At 35.5% G+C, this 14,741-nt stretch overlaps 2 protein-coding genes across 2 annotated transcripts; both read right to left on the bottom strand.

Moving 5' to 3' along the window:
• Positions 1-726: 726 nt before the first annotated feature.
• On the bottom strand, positions 727-4,949 carry Vha13 (V-type proton ATPase subunit Vha13). Its single transcript, XM_022078638.2, has 4 exons — positions 4,774-4,949; positions 4,363-4,463; positions 3,422-3,520; positions 727-1,917 (listed from the first exon to the last, which is right to left on the bottom strand). The coding sequence occupies exons 1-4, from the start codon at positions 4,853-4,855 to the stop codon at positions 1,840-1,842; spliced, it is 360 nt and encodes a 119-aa protein (XP_021934330.1). The 5' UTR covers positions 4,856-4,949; the 3' UTR covers positions 727-1,839.
• Positions 4,950-6,470: 1,521 nt separating this feature from the next.
• Positions 6,471-14,689, bottom strand: LTV1 (LTV1 ribosome biogenesis factor). Its single transcript, XM_022078636.2, has 8 exons — positions 14,531-14,689; positions 14,264-14,404; positions 13,189-13,417; positions 11,433-11,598; positions 10,512-10,680; positions 9,035-9,361; positions 7,787-8,035; positions 6,471-6,694 (listed from the first exon to the last, which is right to left on the bottom strand). Exons 1-8 carry the CDS (start codon positions 14,531-14,533, stop codon positions 6,581-6,583), a joined length of 1,398 nt encoding a protein of 465 aa, XP_021934328.1. The 5' UTR covers positions 14,534-14,689; the 3' UTR covers positions 6,471-6,580.
• Between the last annotated feature and the right edge of the window lie 52 nt (positions 14,690-14,741).

Below are 14,741 nucleotides of genomic sequence, written 5' to 3'. Positions count from 1 at the left end.
TATTTACTGGAAAAGTGCCTGCAGTGTTACCACAGGCAAATTTGCCCCATTTCCCCTCAAAGACTCCATCTTTACATTTGGTAGTAGGCTAACCAGTATCTATATTTAAGAAATTAATAAATCTGAAACCGTGAAATAGAATGGACACTCACTTAAGCATGTTTTCATTTCCATCTTAATTGCCACAAGGAAAATTTTGATTACTATTATTAAAAACACCACTGAGACTGCAGAAAGAGTCAATGGTTTTTTTTTCGGTTGTTGTGACCTTAGAACTTATCACCAATTTTGGTGTCAAAGAAAGCCGTCTTCTGAGTTGTAGTACCATGTAGTCTAGACTCACCTCCAAGAGCAGGTTTTAGTCTTGGCCCTGTTCTTGTTGTACAGAAACCACCCTCACCAGCACTCCAAATCAGGACATTTCTGTCTTAAATTTTATACTACTTGGCAATTCAAAGGCGATTTAATATTTTTTGGTATATTATGTAATTACAACCAAAGATGATACTCATGTATACCAATATAAAAAAAGCCAATTAATTGTATATACAGTTAATTTGAGCTGCCTGAAAACAGAAGAGGATGCCAAGGTTCAAGGCACTGCCATGGGAAAGCCCCCACCATAAGCCACATGATACACAGTGTTAAGGCATGGCAAAAGCAGACAGCAGGACTGTGGCTATCAACATGGTTAAAGACTGCACAAAATAAATACAATTTCCAAAGTATCTACTGAACTCAATTTTATTTAATACTGTACAAGGTTGCTTTATTGCACAAAACTAGAAGTAAAACATTTACAGGATCTACTATCAATGACCAATACATTAATCAACATTCCATCAAAAAATATACAGTATAATACAGTATTAGTTTTCAATTACTCAACTTCCACACCAAGTATCAATATGGAATAGTAATAAAATGCTTGAGTTGGAATGACAAATATGAGTAAAACCATAAGTATGGTCTAATACATATCTAAAATTTCTTGACGATGGTGAAGAGTCAATTGAATAAAAATTTTCTTGGATATTATCCATCATCTAGTAAATATAAAACGTAAAACAACGTTTCGGAGATGGGACTATATCTCCGTCTTCAGGTTCCTACACAGTTGGTCCCACTAGATAGAGCTAATCCCTATCTCCCTATCTTCGTCCGGAGATAGGGATTAGCTCTATCTAGTGGGCCCAACTGTGTAGGAACCTGAAGACAAAGATAGAGTCCCATCTCCGAAACGTCGTTTTACGTTTTATATTTACTAGATGATGGATAACATCCAAGAAAAAATTTTATTCAATGGTCTAATACACATCAAAATGCACCCTTCATGAAAGAATACCTATAAATTTACTGTCATCAAAATGATTGAAGATGACGAACATTTCAACTATGAACAGATATGTTACAGGAACCTGAAATGGATATAAGCTTTGACAGAAGGTATAAGATAAAGATAAAGTTTACTCTGTACTCATTTAAGCACAATAATGAAGACAAATGGGCGAGAGAAGGTGTAGCTAACTTCTTCTGAATGATGACAATTTATATGGTAGTAAATGAAATGTGTGGGCTATATCCAACCAATACATCTATCCCTACACATGATGATGAACTGAAGAATACAATTATTAAATGTCTAGTAAGCCTCATGCCTCTAAGTTGCCACCAATTACTAATAAACCAATTTCCAACACCTGATTACAATAACAATATAATACAGATTATATTTCAACAACTATAAAGTTTATTTCATAAAGTCATCTCATGTGGCATACACTTTATGAAATGCTAGTAAATGAGTGTTTAAATGAAGTATCACAGATCTTCTTGATGTTACTTCAGAGAAGCCTGGTAATTCTTGTGGAGTTCAGGTTTAATGTCGTATACCAACTCTAACACTTTTGTGATTACCTGTTAAAAAATGTATATTATTTCAACAATATATAACCATGACCAATTTCAACACAGAAGGACTGTTATGGGTTCTGGGTTATGACACTGTGTAGTCAAGTATGTGGTTATCAATGTCTGGAAGAATGTTTCTCCAACACACCAATAACCATCTACAAAACTACAGAGTCAATAATACATAACATGAGAAACCTCTGTAAGATTTGAGGTTTTCACAGCGGTGAATATGAAGATTTCTGTCTTCTGGGTTGTTGCACTGTGTGGTCTGGTCGATGTTAACCAACGTTTCAGAGGTCATTCTGCCTCCATCATCAGGGCGATGAATATGCCAATAGGGTGTGTGGGGCTAGGTTTATAGGTGCCAGAATGTGAATGGAGTAGCCTGCCCCGAGCCAATGGAAGCAGGCCCCACACACCCTATTGGCATATTCATCACCCTGATGACGGAGGCAGAATGACCTCTGAAACGTTGGTTAACATCGACCAGACTACACAGTGCAATAACCCAGAAAACAGAAATCTTCAAGAGAAACCTCATTTTCAGAGCTGAGAAGGCATCACATCTCAAATTTCAGTGATAATTTAACCCTTACCAAATATGCACCAAACTATTTTATGCTATATGTATGACTTTTCATGCAATTCTTTTACAATGGAAAGCTTTTTTCTCTTACTGAGTGCACATCCTGAACATTCCTTTTGATGTTGATGTGTTCTAAACGCTGATAAATAGCCTTTCACATGAAACATAAACATCTCTAAAAGGGTAGTTAATACACAATTGACAAATTCTCATTCATTCTGTCACACAAAACTCTACCACCAGATCATCTGTGCTTCTGTATCAGGGAAAATATTCTTGTCTGAGAATACCAAATGGCCTCAGGGCAGAACAGACCGGAGCAGATGCAATGCATGGTGCCAAAATGGTTTCTACAGGATTTTATCTTTTATTATGAGATAAGGAGAGTGAACTGGAGCAGAAACAGAGCTAACCATCTTTTCTGAATACTGGATACAAATTATCCCATACAGATTTTTGATTGGCACTTGTTAGAAATCTTATCAAAATCTGCAAACAGGAACCTCAACTTCAGACCATTTTAGACAAAGACCTACGATAAATATTAGCCAAATTACTTGTTTAAAAAAGCAAGATATTTGAACAGTGGTCTTTACAGAAGAAGTATGTATGGTAATACTCAAAATCTGCAGAAAACTAAGAAAAGCATTTACAATTTCAGTATCAACATACAAACTGAATCCACGTTTCAGGTAACATCACAAAAGGTTAGACTTCTTAATATAACATCAACCTCCAACAATGCAACATACTTGACCCAGTATTTCTAATTTAAATCCATCCAGCAGCCTGTATGCAGTACCTTGGCACAATAAGGGTTAAAATAATTTTATATGAAATTTACTTTCCTCCAAAACACATACGTTTATTAACAAAGCCAAAAATAAAAGATGTGGAAATTAAAATATATATTGTACATACAGCTTCCTTGTGTGTGTTGACAGCCTTCTGCATCTCTTCTATCTTGATTTTAGTATCAACTTCAATACGTGCTGCAACATCTTCCTTAGATCCCATGTGCTAAAAGTACAACTAATTTCAAGTCAACAAAATACTTCACATAGGATGCAGAAACAATGTATTCCATATGAACAACATTCATAATACTGATATAGAATGAGATTTTGATGTGATTACACTTTCCTTATTTTGTCACTATCATCAGCATTATCACCATAATTATTTTGGGTTAAAATGACATGTCAAAGTGGATATATTCACAGCCAATCTTTTTCATATCCATGTCTCAGCAAATGTACAGGAGACTCCCACTTACTGATATAATTTACAAAACAACAGAATTTATTTACATTAAATAAATATTTCAAAGATGTGAAATATGTCATAATACAGATACAATACCAACACAAACATAAATACAGAGTGTTTGAAAAGTCATTGTGCAGTTAACCACCAGTTAATGATCTGCCAATGCTACATCATACTGTTGGTGTCAGCGTTGCCAGGGCATACATTACTACAAAATCACAACTGCACAGTGACCTTTAGAATGCATTGTACATACTTGTTTGAGATATTTACAATATTTAAGAATTTTAAATTGAAGTAAATTCTTTTTCAGAGCCAGAGTAAACTGAAACAAAATTTTTCACTATCATGACTTAAACCTTAAATGAAAGATGGATGAATACTGAATAATTTGATTCCTGCTAAGTAATCACCTTTCTGACACCTAGTGAGGTTAAAATCGGAAATGTAAAAATAACGCAACACTTGAATATTTATTAGAGTGAAAGTAATAACCTATTTAACCTGCATCCATTGCAATATAAACCAAAAAAATTCTGAATCCTAAAACTGTCTTGCAATGAGGATATCATTTAGGAAAATCCACAACTAACCTTAGTTTCAAATTCCTTAAACTGTCGGTCTCGTTCTTGTCTGTATTTCTCAATTTCGTCTTGGGCCTCCTCCTTAGCTTGTTTCAGACGACGTGCTTTCCCTGAAACATACCATTTTTTATTTCAAGAAAATCCTCTCGGGTCATCAATTGCATCCAGTGATCAAATAAAACCAACGTTTCAGGACAGTCACATCATAACCCTGATTGGGACGGAAATTGTTCTCGAAACCATTGTGTCTTTTGGCCACTTGACTCGGTTAACGGACCGAAAAGTTATTATTGAGTTTCGTCGCTGCCAATGCATTAATATTTTTTTATATAGGTCACACTCCTTACATACTAGTTTATAGCTCCCGAAACTATTTTATTTTAAATACGTAAGTACCGTAAATTTGTGAAAATTGCTTACTCTTTCTAGCTTCCGCTACTTTCTCGGCAGCACGTTTTTCAGCAGCCAATAACTGTTGTATTCCTTGCGTCTGGCTAGCCATTTTGCACCATCAAGAGATCAATCATATGACGCGAAGTTAAAGTACTAATCGCCAGATAGCGGTTCAATCGACATTCACAATATGACCAACGTACAGACGAAACACGCAAATACCAAAGCGCGAATTTTAATGGTTACCATGGTGATATCTTCCATGTTTCTGGGTAGTTTCCTTCGGATTCGAATATTTATATTGTGACGTGTTGCGTTTGGCATTGTTGTACTCGTTTATAGACATTGTTGTATCTGTTTATTGACATTGTTGTATCTGTTTATTGACATTGTTGTATTTATTTATAGCCATTGTTGCGTTAGACATTATTGTGTCTGGCATTGTTGAGAGAGTGGTGAGAGAGAGTGTGGAAAGAACAGAGCTGTGAGTAGGGCGTAAGAAAAGTGTGTGATGGAGTCGAGTGAGTGGAGCCAATGAGAGGTCTGGTGTGGCGCTGAGAAAGGACAGGTCGGCTGCGTGAGCGAGCACCGGGTATGTGGACCGTGGCGGCCGAGGAGCCAGCATGTGTCCAGTGGGGTGCTACGGGCCGATGTGTAAGCGAAGAGTGTGAAGAGCGCCGAGCTCGGGGGACCAGATAGACTCGAAGGACAGAGTGAGAGTATGTGTGTGTGTGTGTACAGAGACTCGAAGACTGTTGATGTGGCATAGAGAGTTGACTGTATGTGCAGACCTCTGTAACTGATTTAATTTGACGTGAATAAATCAGGGTTGACAATCCAGGGTGGCAATACCGCCCCAAGTTACAATATCGTTCACTGTGAAGGCATTAGTGTAGACAGGACTAAAATCACGGGTAAACAAATGTTAGTTCTCAACTCACCGGTCAGACAAATTGTATTTTTCAGATAGTTCCTCCACAAGAAACTATCATGAACTGTTAGCAAACAGTTGATCACAAGTGACCTAAACAGTGGAAAGTTAAACTACTACTTTCGGCAACTCTTAGTATCTGACACATATCAAACAATCAAAGTGATAATTAGAAGAACTAGCAAACTGCATTTTATTCTAACCTTTTTCCTACGTTCAGATGTTAAAAAAGTTGGTGTTGTATTAACATGGGCCCTCACACCAATGTCAGTTACAAATGTAGCTGTTCAATATCTGTAGATAAATGAGAGAGGAAAGAATAAAAAAATCACATCACTTGTTTGCCTTCATTTTTCACTTGTTAAAAATGAAAAGACAATTGAGTTTGTTGAGCCCTGAGGATAGCATTAAAGTAGATCTTAAAGACATATGGTGTCTGGATTCAACTCAGGAATAGTGGAATTTTGTGAATATGGTAATGAACAAGAGGGTTCCATAAAAAATGGGAAATTTCTCACCTATCCAAATGACTATTAGCTTCAAAAGTTTCTCTTCAATGCCTTATTCATTATTCATTCGTTATAACAAAAACTAAGCTAATGAAAAATTAATATATTCCAGAAGAAGTAGTCGATAGCTGGAAGATGCGGGGGGATATTTCCCATCTTCCAATACTCTAACTAGGCTTATAAGTAGAACAGATACAGTGTGCATTCCAGTATTATGCATTATACCCATGCCTCCCTTTTAAAGAAGCATGACACACAGTTGCCAAATGAGGAAACAACCTATACTGGCTTAATATAACATTATATATTTTACTTTTCACAGAATATACACATTTAATGAAATGTGCATCATTTTTACAAATTAATACACTAACTTCTGTCAGCACAATATATTTTACAAGATGTGGATGCCCTGGATATTCTTCCTGTTATTTAGAATGACTTTCTCTTGCTTCTTCTTTTCTTCTTTAAAAGCCAGGGTATTTGCTTTCCGCTCCATTCTTCTTTCCTGTAAAATATCACATAAGATAAATGAGCAGCAACAGCTCAGTCAGTAAAGTGACTTGGTACAAGCCAGGAAACTTGGGTCTGATTCCTGGAAGGTGATGTGATATCTGTTTTCTCCATGCTTTATCTAGATCTGGGGTCCCAGTAACCTCCTACCCAATGCTAATCAAGAATACAGTCAGTTGGGATGGAACCAGCCCTTCAAAGTACAGAATTTATAGGGATTTACCTCCTCATAATAAAGTACACCAACTTACTTTAACCACTGCAGCACTACATACTGGCATCAAGTGGTAAGAACAACATGTGTCAATCTGTTTTCTCAAGCGTACAAACAATATCAAGCAAAGCATTAGGTCTCATATAAAACCACCATAATAATTGGATAGACAGTGGAAAAAGGCACATGCCCACCTTGACATGATACAGTATGGCAAAGTTGCTTGTCCACAGGCTTCCTGCAAACCTTAGTGATACTGAAATGCCCTCACACAACTACGATTTTAATGAAAAAAACCTTGAAACATGTTTCTAGGATGGTTTTGTGTGACACCTAATGTTTCACACCAATATAAAACAGATGTTTACAGAAACAAGCGAACACATTCACAGTGATTTAGTCTTCACACAAAAGCTATTACCAATGATGACACTGATGCCATATTGTTTCCAACAAGTTCTTAATGCCTTTGCTATTAACAAATATAAGTTCTGAATTGAGGATCCTGGCTGTCTCAGGGTAAGATACTGGAACGAAGCATACCAGGCAACCACCAGGCTCTGAATGAAGCCCACAATAAAAAATATGTCATCTCTGCTAACCATCATCCTCATGATAACCATATTATCAGTAATGGAATCTGACCTAAGAAACCGATTCCAGAATCTCCTTAGGTTAGCAAATGCCAGGAAAATTCATGACAAAATACCGATGGGAACATTACAAACCCACTCACCCTAGTTCAGAATTCCAAAAACTGCAGAAATATCTGCAAGTACTTCAACTCACCCAGCTACATTCAGTGCATCAAATAAGGTCACAGAAGAGATATTAATGTGCAATTAAACTGCAACTTAAGGTCATGTCATATACCTTCCTGTATTGTCGCAAAGCCCTCTTCCTTTCAGAGCGTCCCTCTGGTGTTTCGTCTTTAGGGCGCATGGACAGTACAGATAAGGCTGATACCATTGATTCTGCTCCATCATCACAGTGACCTTCATTATCACCAATGTTGTGTCGGGCTAGAGCACGAGCTGTTAATCGTGTACAACCTGCATTAATGCCATCCAGTACTCCTAGAGGGATTCCTGTTAGCCCTGACACACGGATTTTCTTTTGCACCTTCAAATGAAGAAAGCATATAAATATATATTTTTCCACAAGAAACAAAGTTAAAAGAATACTAATCCTTTCCATTGCTTAATGTTACAGTAAATCACATTTTTTAAATACTATATACAGTAAAACCTCTCTAAGTTGGACACTTGGGGTTCCACGAAAATGTGTCCAACTTACAGAGGTGTCCACGATAGAGGTAAAGAGAAAAACCAGATTGTGGTCTAATGGCAATATAATCTATTTTCTTACATACACCAACTACTGTAGGCTTACTTGAATTAAGAATTAATGACAATAGTACTAATAATATTCTTTTGAAGCCCACTCCCATGCATTGCACATTGCACCCCAGCCTCAATAACATTTTCTAAAGTTAACTCCACCAATTTTCACTTCCCCATTGTAAAAAGAAAAATTTCACTTCTGTTAACACAGTACTGATGGACTTAACACTGTGTCTTCTGCAAAACTGTAGTCCAGTTAAGGGTTCAGCAAAAGAATAGTTAAACACTTGCAATGCAATCCAATGATGGGTCCAATGTCCATAACATAATCCTCCAGAGAGGATGCATTCATCAGTCAGAAATTCAAAACAACAAAATATGTAACTAAAAAAGTTTCCCTGAAAAGCATCAGAGATAAGTGCATGAACCTGTCCAACGTACAACAAAAGGCGTGTTCAAGTTCCAGGATAAAGGGGTGTCCAAGATATAGGGTATTGTGGACATGTAAAATTATAAGATATTCGCTGGTTCCAATTAAGTGTCCAATATAAAGGGGTGTCCAGGGTATAGGGGTGTCCATCTTGAGGGGTTTTACTGTATATCAAAACTGTTAAGACATTAACACATTTTTAAACTTCCTGGACTCTTATCCACATAAGTTCATATACAACATAACTCACAACAGCAATCGTTTACTAATTTGCCTGTTTTATGTCTCCACATATCATAAATTTCTTTTCAGGTACATCCATTAATCTCATGCAATGTATTTACTTACCACTGGTTCAGCAATAAGTTTTGGTCTATTGTACAGATTTGAATAGGTAGATAAGATAGATTCACAATCCCAATGTTCCTTTGAATCATGTGGCACTTCTAATGGTACTAGATCTTCATTCTCTTCATCTGTGTACTCGTGTAGCTGCCCAGCAGCATTTATCCGAGAGTCAGCCTCTGGTTCTAGCAGTGGTCTGTTAAGTTTGCGCTCTTCTTCCATTTTTTCAGCATACTGAATTACCAATTCTGAATCAGGGGCTATATGACCTTCAATTTCTTCACATTCCAATGCACCAATGTCAGTATCTCCATAGCAACTTGTGAACATCTATTAACAAGACAAAGTGAAGAACTGTAAACAACAGTATTTGGTCAATGAATAAATGACAAGCAAACAAAATCCAGTGCGGTTTTCTCATAAGGGCACCACAGATTAAAAAACAATTTGTACATCTATAAATAGACAGTATTCTCACATTATAAAATATCTGACAATAAGAGTAAGTAACATGTTACCATTAACATTCTTCTAATTTCAGACTGATAATATCTAAGCCCATTATTAAACATAAATGTAACATTCATCACAGTAACATACAGGAGTCTTAATCATGGCTATTACTTTATCATTAACATCAGCTTGATATTACTTATAATTTTAAATGGATTTCTGTCAAACACCAATTCCACTTAACACTGTAAAGTAGTACAGTGATAAGGCTTATAATTACCCTGACTGCTTTACACATGAAGCTATATATGGTCCCCTAGCAACCATCAAACAAAGGACCAAAGAAAATTGGGACAATATAATTTATATTATACTGATGTACAATTTAAACTTATGTAGGATTTGAGGTTTTCACAGCGGTGAGTCTGGAGACAGCAATTTTAATTTAAACTTACTTTGCAATATAAACTCTAAGCCTGGGCTGGCCCAACCAGTGGGTACTGATATCACAATCAAGTGAGGGCATGTGAACCAATAGGAGTAAGAGGGAATGCCACAGCCTGGCCAGCAGGAGGGGTAGGGACATGGGGGAGACAGAGGGAAGGAAATAGAGAGGTGTCCAAGAAAGAGGCCCTTATAAGGGCCCCTAAGTCTGATCGCTAGATCATCAGACATACGGGAGGTGGGTGGACATAATGAAGAGGAATACAGAGAGTGGAAATAAATCTAACTGAATTAGGATATTATAATGTTAACTGGATTTAACTGTCTTCATGCCAGATACAATGGTTGACTTTTGATGTGACACAGTCGAAACTTTAGATTCTATTCGTGCAGTATTGGTTGACTAGTTACTTGTCTCATTTACAGAAGCTATTCTGCTTAATATTATAAAATATGCGCTCCTTCAGAAAGAAAAATAAACTTTAATTTAAAAGTATTTTCTTGGTTATATGTTAGTTTCAAACACCTTAAATAATTATCCTTTACTGCATAATGTAGTCTTAAAAGCATGCAAATAAATCACCTGTTCAAAACGATCATCAAGGAGTGTTAATTGCTCATTCCTCCTTATCACAGAACTTGACAATGAGTAGTTGGTAAAGTACGATTTTGTCTCCTCATCTGCAAATGTATATTGTGGACCACAGAGACTGCCCAATTCATCATCATCTGATACATTTCCACCACTGAGACTGCAATAATATCACGTATCATCAAATATTTTCAGTTTAGGTTGGAATTACAATAATTGTATCCTAGCATTCTCAGTTATACCCCAAAACACTCACAAACATGTCTTAATTTCCTTATAAAATAATACAAGCTGGCTCAACAAGCAATAATCAACAGTTCTGGACCTTATTTAGCATGCATCATAACAGAATAATTGTCTTTTTCAGGTATGTATGCAGATCAAACTTGATCCAACATTTTGAACGTATTGTTAAATAAATAATTTTACCTATTTCATATTAGGCACTCTTCTTGAGGTACTATCCTTCTCTCCCCCTGCTTGTACACATTTGCCCCATCCCACAAAATTACTATACAAAAACAACACAGGCTCACATTGTTATTTATGAGAAATACTGAAAATCCCAAGTTAAATCTGGACTGTCCTCATGTTTCATCACCATTATTATCTTTTCACCTTTGCTTCACTGTGAAGGTAAATGGATAAACTAAATATAAGAAGTTTGTGAGCTGTGTACATAATATAAAAAACAGATAAAAAGTCAGTAGACAGTAAGGAAGGACCAATGCAGACTGTGAGCACTGACAACTAAATCTCAGGCAACTGAAGTTGTAGGATTGTTAATATCCACTATGTGTATAATGAATTACTTGGTATAGTAATGGATCACACACACATTGCCATAAGTACAATAACAATATACATTTTTTTAATGAGTTTGTAAAATATTACCTTTCAGTAATAACTTACTCAACATCGTTTCCATGTGACATCACATCTGAATCAATGTCACTACCACTTTCTTCTACATTTGCCAGTTCAATGAAATTATCTTCAAGTTCATTGTCTGGGTCTTCAAAGTCAAAATCCTCATCCATTGCAGCTACTATGTCTGGATCCAGATCCAACCGTGGTCCTGATTTTAAAATGCCATTATAATAACAAAATTCCAGTGTTCCAAATTCAATGTTACCAAATATAAAGTGTGTTGGAACTTTTATGAAATCAACACAGGCATATTAATTTGTCTTATTTCTATGTCAGACTTAAATTTAGCTACAAAATATTCAGCCCCTAAAAAGGACAAAAGCAAAAGGCACAAAATCTTTCACAAAGGATAAATATTCAATTGTAGAACTGATCCTAAATAATTAACTGAAATTTTACTGAACACTATCAGCCACTTATTCAGCTGCTCTAAACCTGTCAGCTACATTCAATGCTGGCATGATGGAGGCAGTGGGAAGAAGAAACTTTCGTTCTCAGTCCTGATTTACTAATTCAATCTGGAGCAATATAACAGAATTATGTCACCTGCATAGCTTTCAAAGCATCAAATGAAAATGAGGAATATGACCTGACATTGAAATACAATGTGGATGGTGAGTAGGTAATGATTTGAAATGAAATGACTGAGGCATATCTGAAGCATTCACCAGACATACCAAGCAAAACCACAAATACTTCAGTCCATAACTTAAGTCTATAGTGTTACTGTTACACCAACCTATTTGGTTTCAAATAACAAGAAGAATGTGATTACTATACGTATACAGAAGAGAGCATCAGTGTATAATTCATGCAATGAATATGCTGCTGGTTCATCAGACTTTATGATGTGAATATTCTAGTTACTCAAATTTTTTGATGGTGACATGCAAAGGGGAGTAAGAGGAAGTACTTTTATGACAGTACTATCCACTTAATTTACTGGTCCCTATTTCATTTTCAAAATGTTCTGGAATATAATTTCAATACATAATCTCATACTATTACAGTTATAATTAATTTTCAACTTCACACTTCTTCAATTTATTCTTTCCTGAAACATCCCAGGATACAAGGTCAAATTATAAAATTTGGACACATAAGTACGATGAGCCTGGTGTAGGCAAAATGTTAGTACAGTGGACTGGGAAATGTTGAAATTAAACTTTCCACTCGATCACGTCCATATCATGACTCAAGAAAAATGTAACAAAAAGATGCATATCTGATGAATTCTTTACAGTAATACTGAAAGAATGTTTAACAGCAGAAGAAGTGAGACAAACTATGTTACAGGAACAAAATCATGGAAAACCTCCAAACTAGCATGTAACTAATCCAAAATTTGCTGGGTAAATGCAAATTCATATTTTACCTCGACAGTAAACTTACTCCATAAAAATTTCAAATACTTTACTTAGTCTATGGACCAGTTACTATGAGGCATTTCACAATTTTCCTCTTTTTAAAGCAAATATGTGATTAGTACTGTATCTTAAAACAGATCACAGCCACTTCCTTCCACATCATTTCCAAATTCACAGTCATCCTACTATTCAAATTACATAACATAAGCAAAAACTCATTGTTAAGTTCACAGAGTAAAATATGTCTTCCATAAAACACTATTTCTACCTTTCCCAATTTACAGAAAGATTTTCTTCCTGTGTTACTCCTTTCACTAAGTAATTCATGAAATACTACTGATAAAGCCTCTGCAACCACTAATAAAATTTACCTGAATGAGGAGCTGCCTTATTAAGAAGTCCAACATCATCTTCAACTTTTGATGCAAACACAGATGATGGCAACTTCAATTTGGTAGCCTCACTGGATGACTGTTTAATAGGTTCCCAATCAACAGTTGAATTGTTAACATCACGTAAATGTTGCAGATAATCGTAATCATCATCAAAATATATTCCATATTTCTTCTGTTCCTCCTTTCTCTTTGTAGCGTCCAAAGTCTAGTGAGAAGATCATTACAAAATGCTACATCTCAGTCCTAATATGTTCAGCTTGTCTAAATAATTAAAATTCTGTTCTTACCACAAATAAAACACAACAGTCATGAATAAATGGTTCACAGCTAATATACATACCTTAAATTTTGATAAAACAAATTAATAACATTTGTAATAAAAACAAGGCAATGATCAATATACAAATAGCTAAAATGTTGAATATATACAAGAAGTAAAAACAACAAAATTCCTTGGTCCACAAACAGATAACTACATAAAGTTAAAAAGTCATGCCAAACTTGTATGTGTATTTGTTCTGTATCATGTCATATCAAGGAAATAAATTCAATCACAGATTTTACATCAAATTCAGCTATTAATTTTCTGTCATTCAAATACTTTCAACGGACTGCCACCAACTGAATAATTTCATTAAATGTCATAATTCAAATGCTGCTGATTGAATACTTTCATTCTACTGTTGTCATTCAACTAAAACTATGAATGAAAACTACCAAATGATTCATCTGGTATCAAATAAAATTCAACACTACCCATTTGCAGTAATTATAACGTGATGATGTGTCTGGCATGCAGGTTTCAGGTATATTATAATAATAATTATAATAAGACATTAAGAACATATGATATGTATAGTTAGAAAGAAACGTTGTCCAAGTATGCTATATTTTATCAAAGATTATTCTTTAAAAACTAACAAGACAAAAATACATAGCAACATATGAGTATCAAAAGCAAGGGGAGGGGAGTTTTCCGCTGATAATAGTTTCTGTTTATGTCCTTATTACAAACATAAATCAATTATAAATGTATTAAATTCAAACTTACATTGGTCCTTTTATCAAACGAAGCTGGCACAAGAACATGCTGAGGAGCATTCTCATCAGCAATAAGCGGGTCTTGCTGGCTGCGGTGAACGAGATGGAAAGTTACCGCATTTTTACGATCAATAAATTTCTTTGATTTCGGCTGCAACAGCAAAGCAATATGCAAGATGGTTATTTCTAACCTAAAACTTTCGTCAGTCTCAAAACTAGTATGTCTTCATTTTATTACTACTAGTCACAATTACTCAACAAATGTTTACTCACACACCATTGTGTCCCAAAGAAATACCACACATCTACACGCAGAATTTTTATTTTGTCAGTTACTGACACAGTTTACCATATGCAACCTCATAAAAACCAAAGACAATAGATAATACCAACGATAGACAACCTGACTAAGACCACAAGTCACGACGACCATTAATACCGTCATTTCAATTCATCCGAAAGATGTCACTACAGATGAGACTTCAGGT

Source organism: Zootermopsis nevadensis, unplaced genomic scaffold (assembly GCF_977971745.1).
Source record: "Zootermopsis nevadensis isolate Lab colony 2312 unplaced genomic scaffold, Znev_1.0 Znev_ptg000013l, whole genome shotgun sequence".
Classification (NCBI taxonomy): domain Eukaryota; kingdom Metazoa; phylum Arthropoda; class Insecta; order Blattodea; family Termopsidae; genus Zootermopsis; species Zootermopsis nevadensis.
Note: the sequence above shows the minus strand (reverse complement) of the source record. Positions and strands in the feature narration are given on the sequence as shown.

Bases quoted from the DNA above. Each gene is read 5' to 3' on its own strand.
- Vha13 (XM_022078638.2), bottom strand. From the start codon at position 4,855: ATGGCTAGCCAGACGCAAGGAATACAACAGTTATTGGCTGCTGAAAAA. The intron at 3,521-4,362 runs GTTAGTTGTGGA...TTGTACTTTTAG, and splicing joins TTAAGGAATTTGAAACTAAG to CACATGGGATCTAAGGAAGA. The intron at 1,918-3,421 runs GTATGTACAATA...ATTTTTTAACAG, and splicing joins TCAACACACACAAGGAAGCT to GTAATCACAAAAGTGTTAGA.
- LTV1 (XM_022078636.2), bottom strand. The intron at 9,362-10,511 runs GTGATTTATTTG...TCTTGTTAATAG, and splicing joins TTGATGATCGTTTTGAACAG to ATGTTCACAAGTTGCTATGG. The intron at 6,695-7,786 runs GTATATGACATG...GATATTTTACAG, and splicing joins CTTTGCGACAATACAGGAAG to GAAAGAAGAATGGAGCGGAA.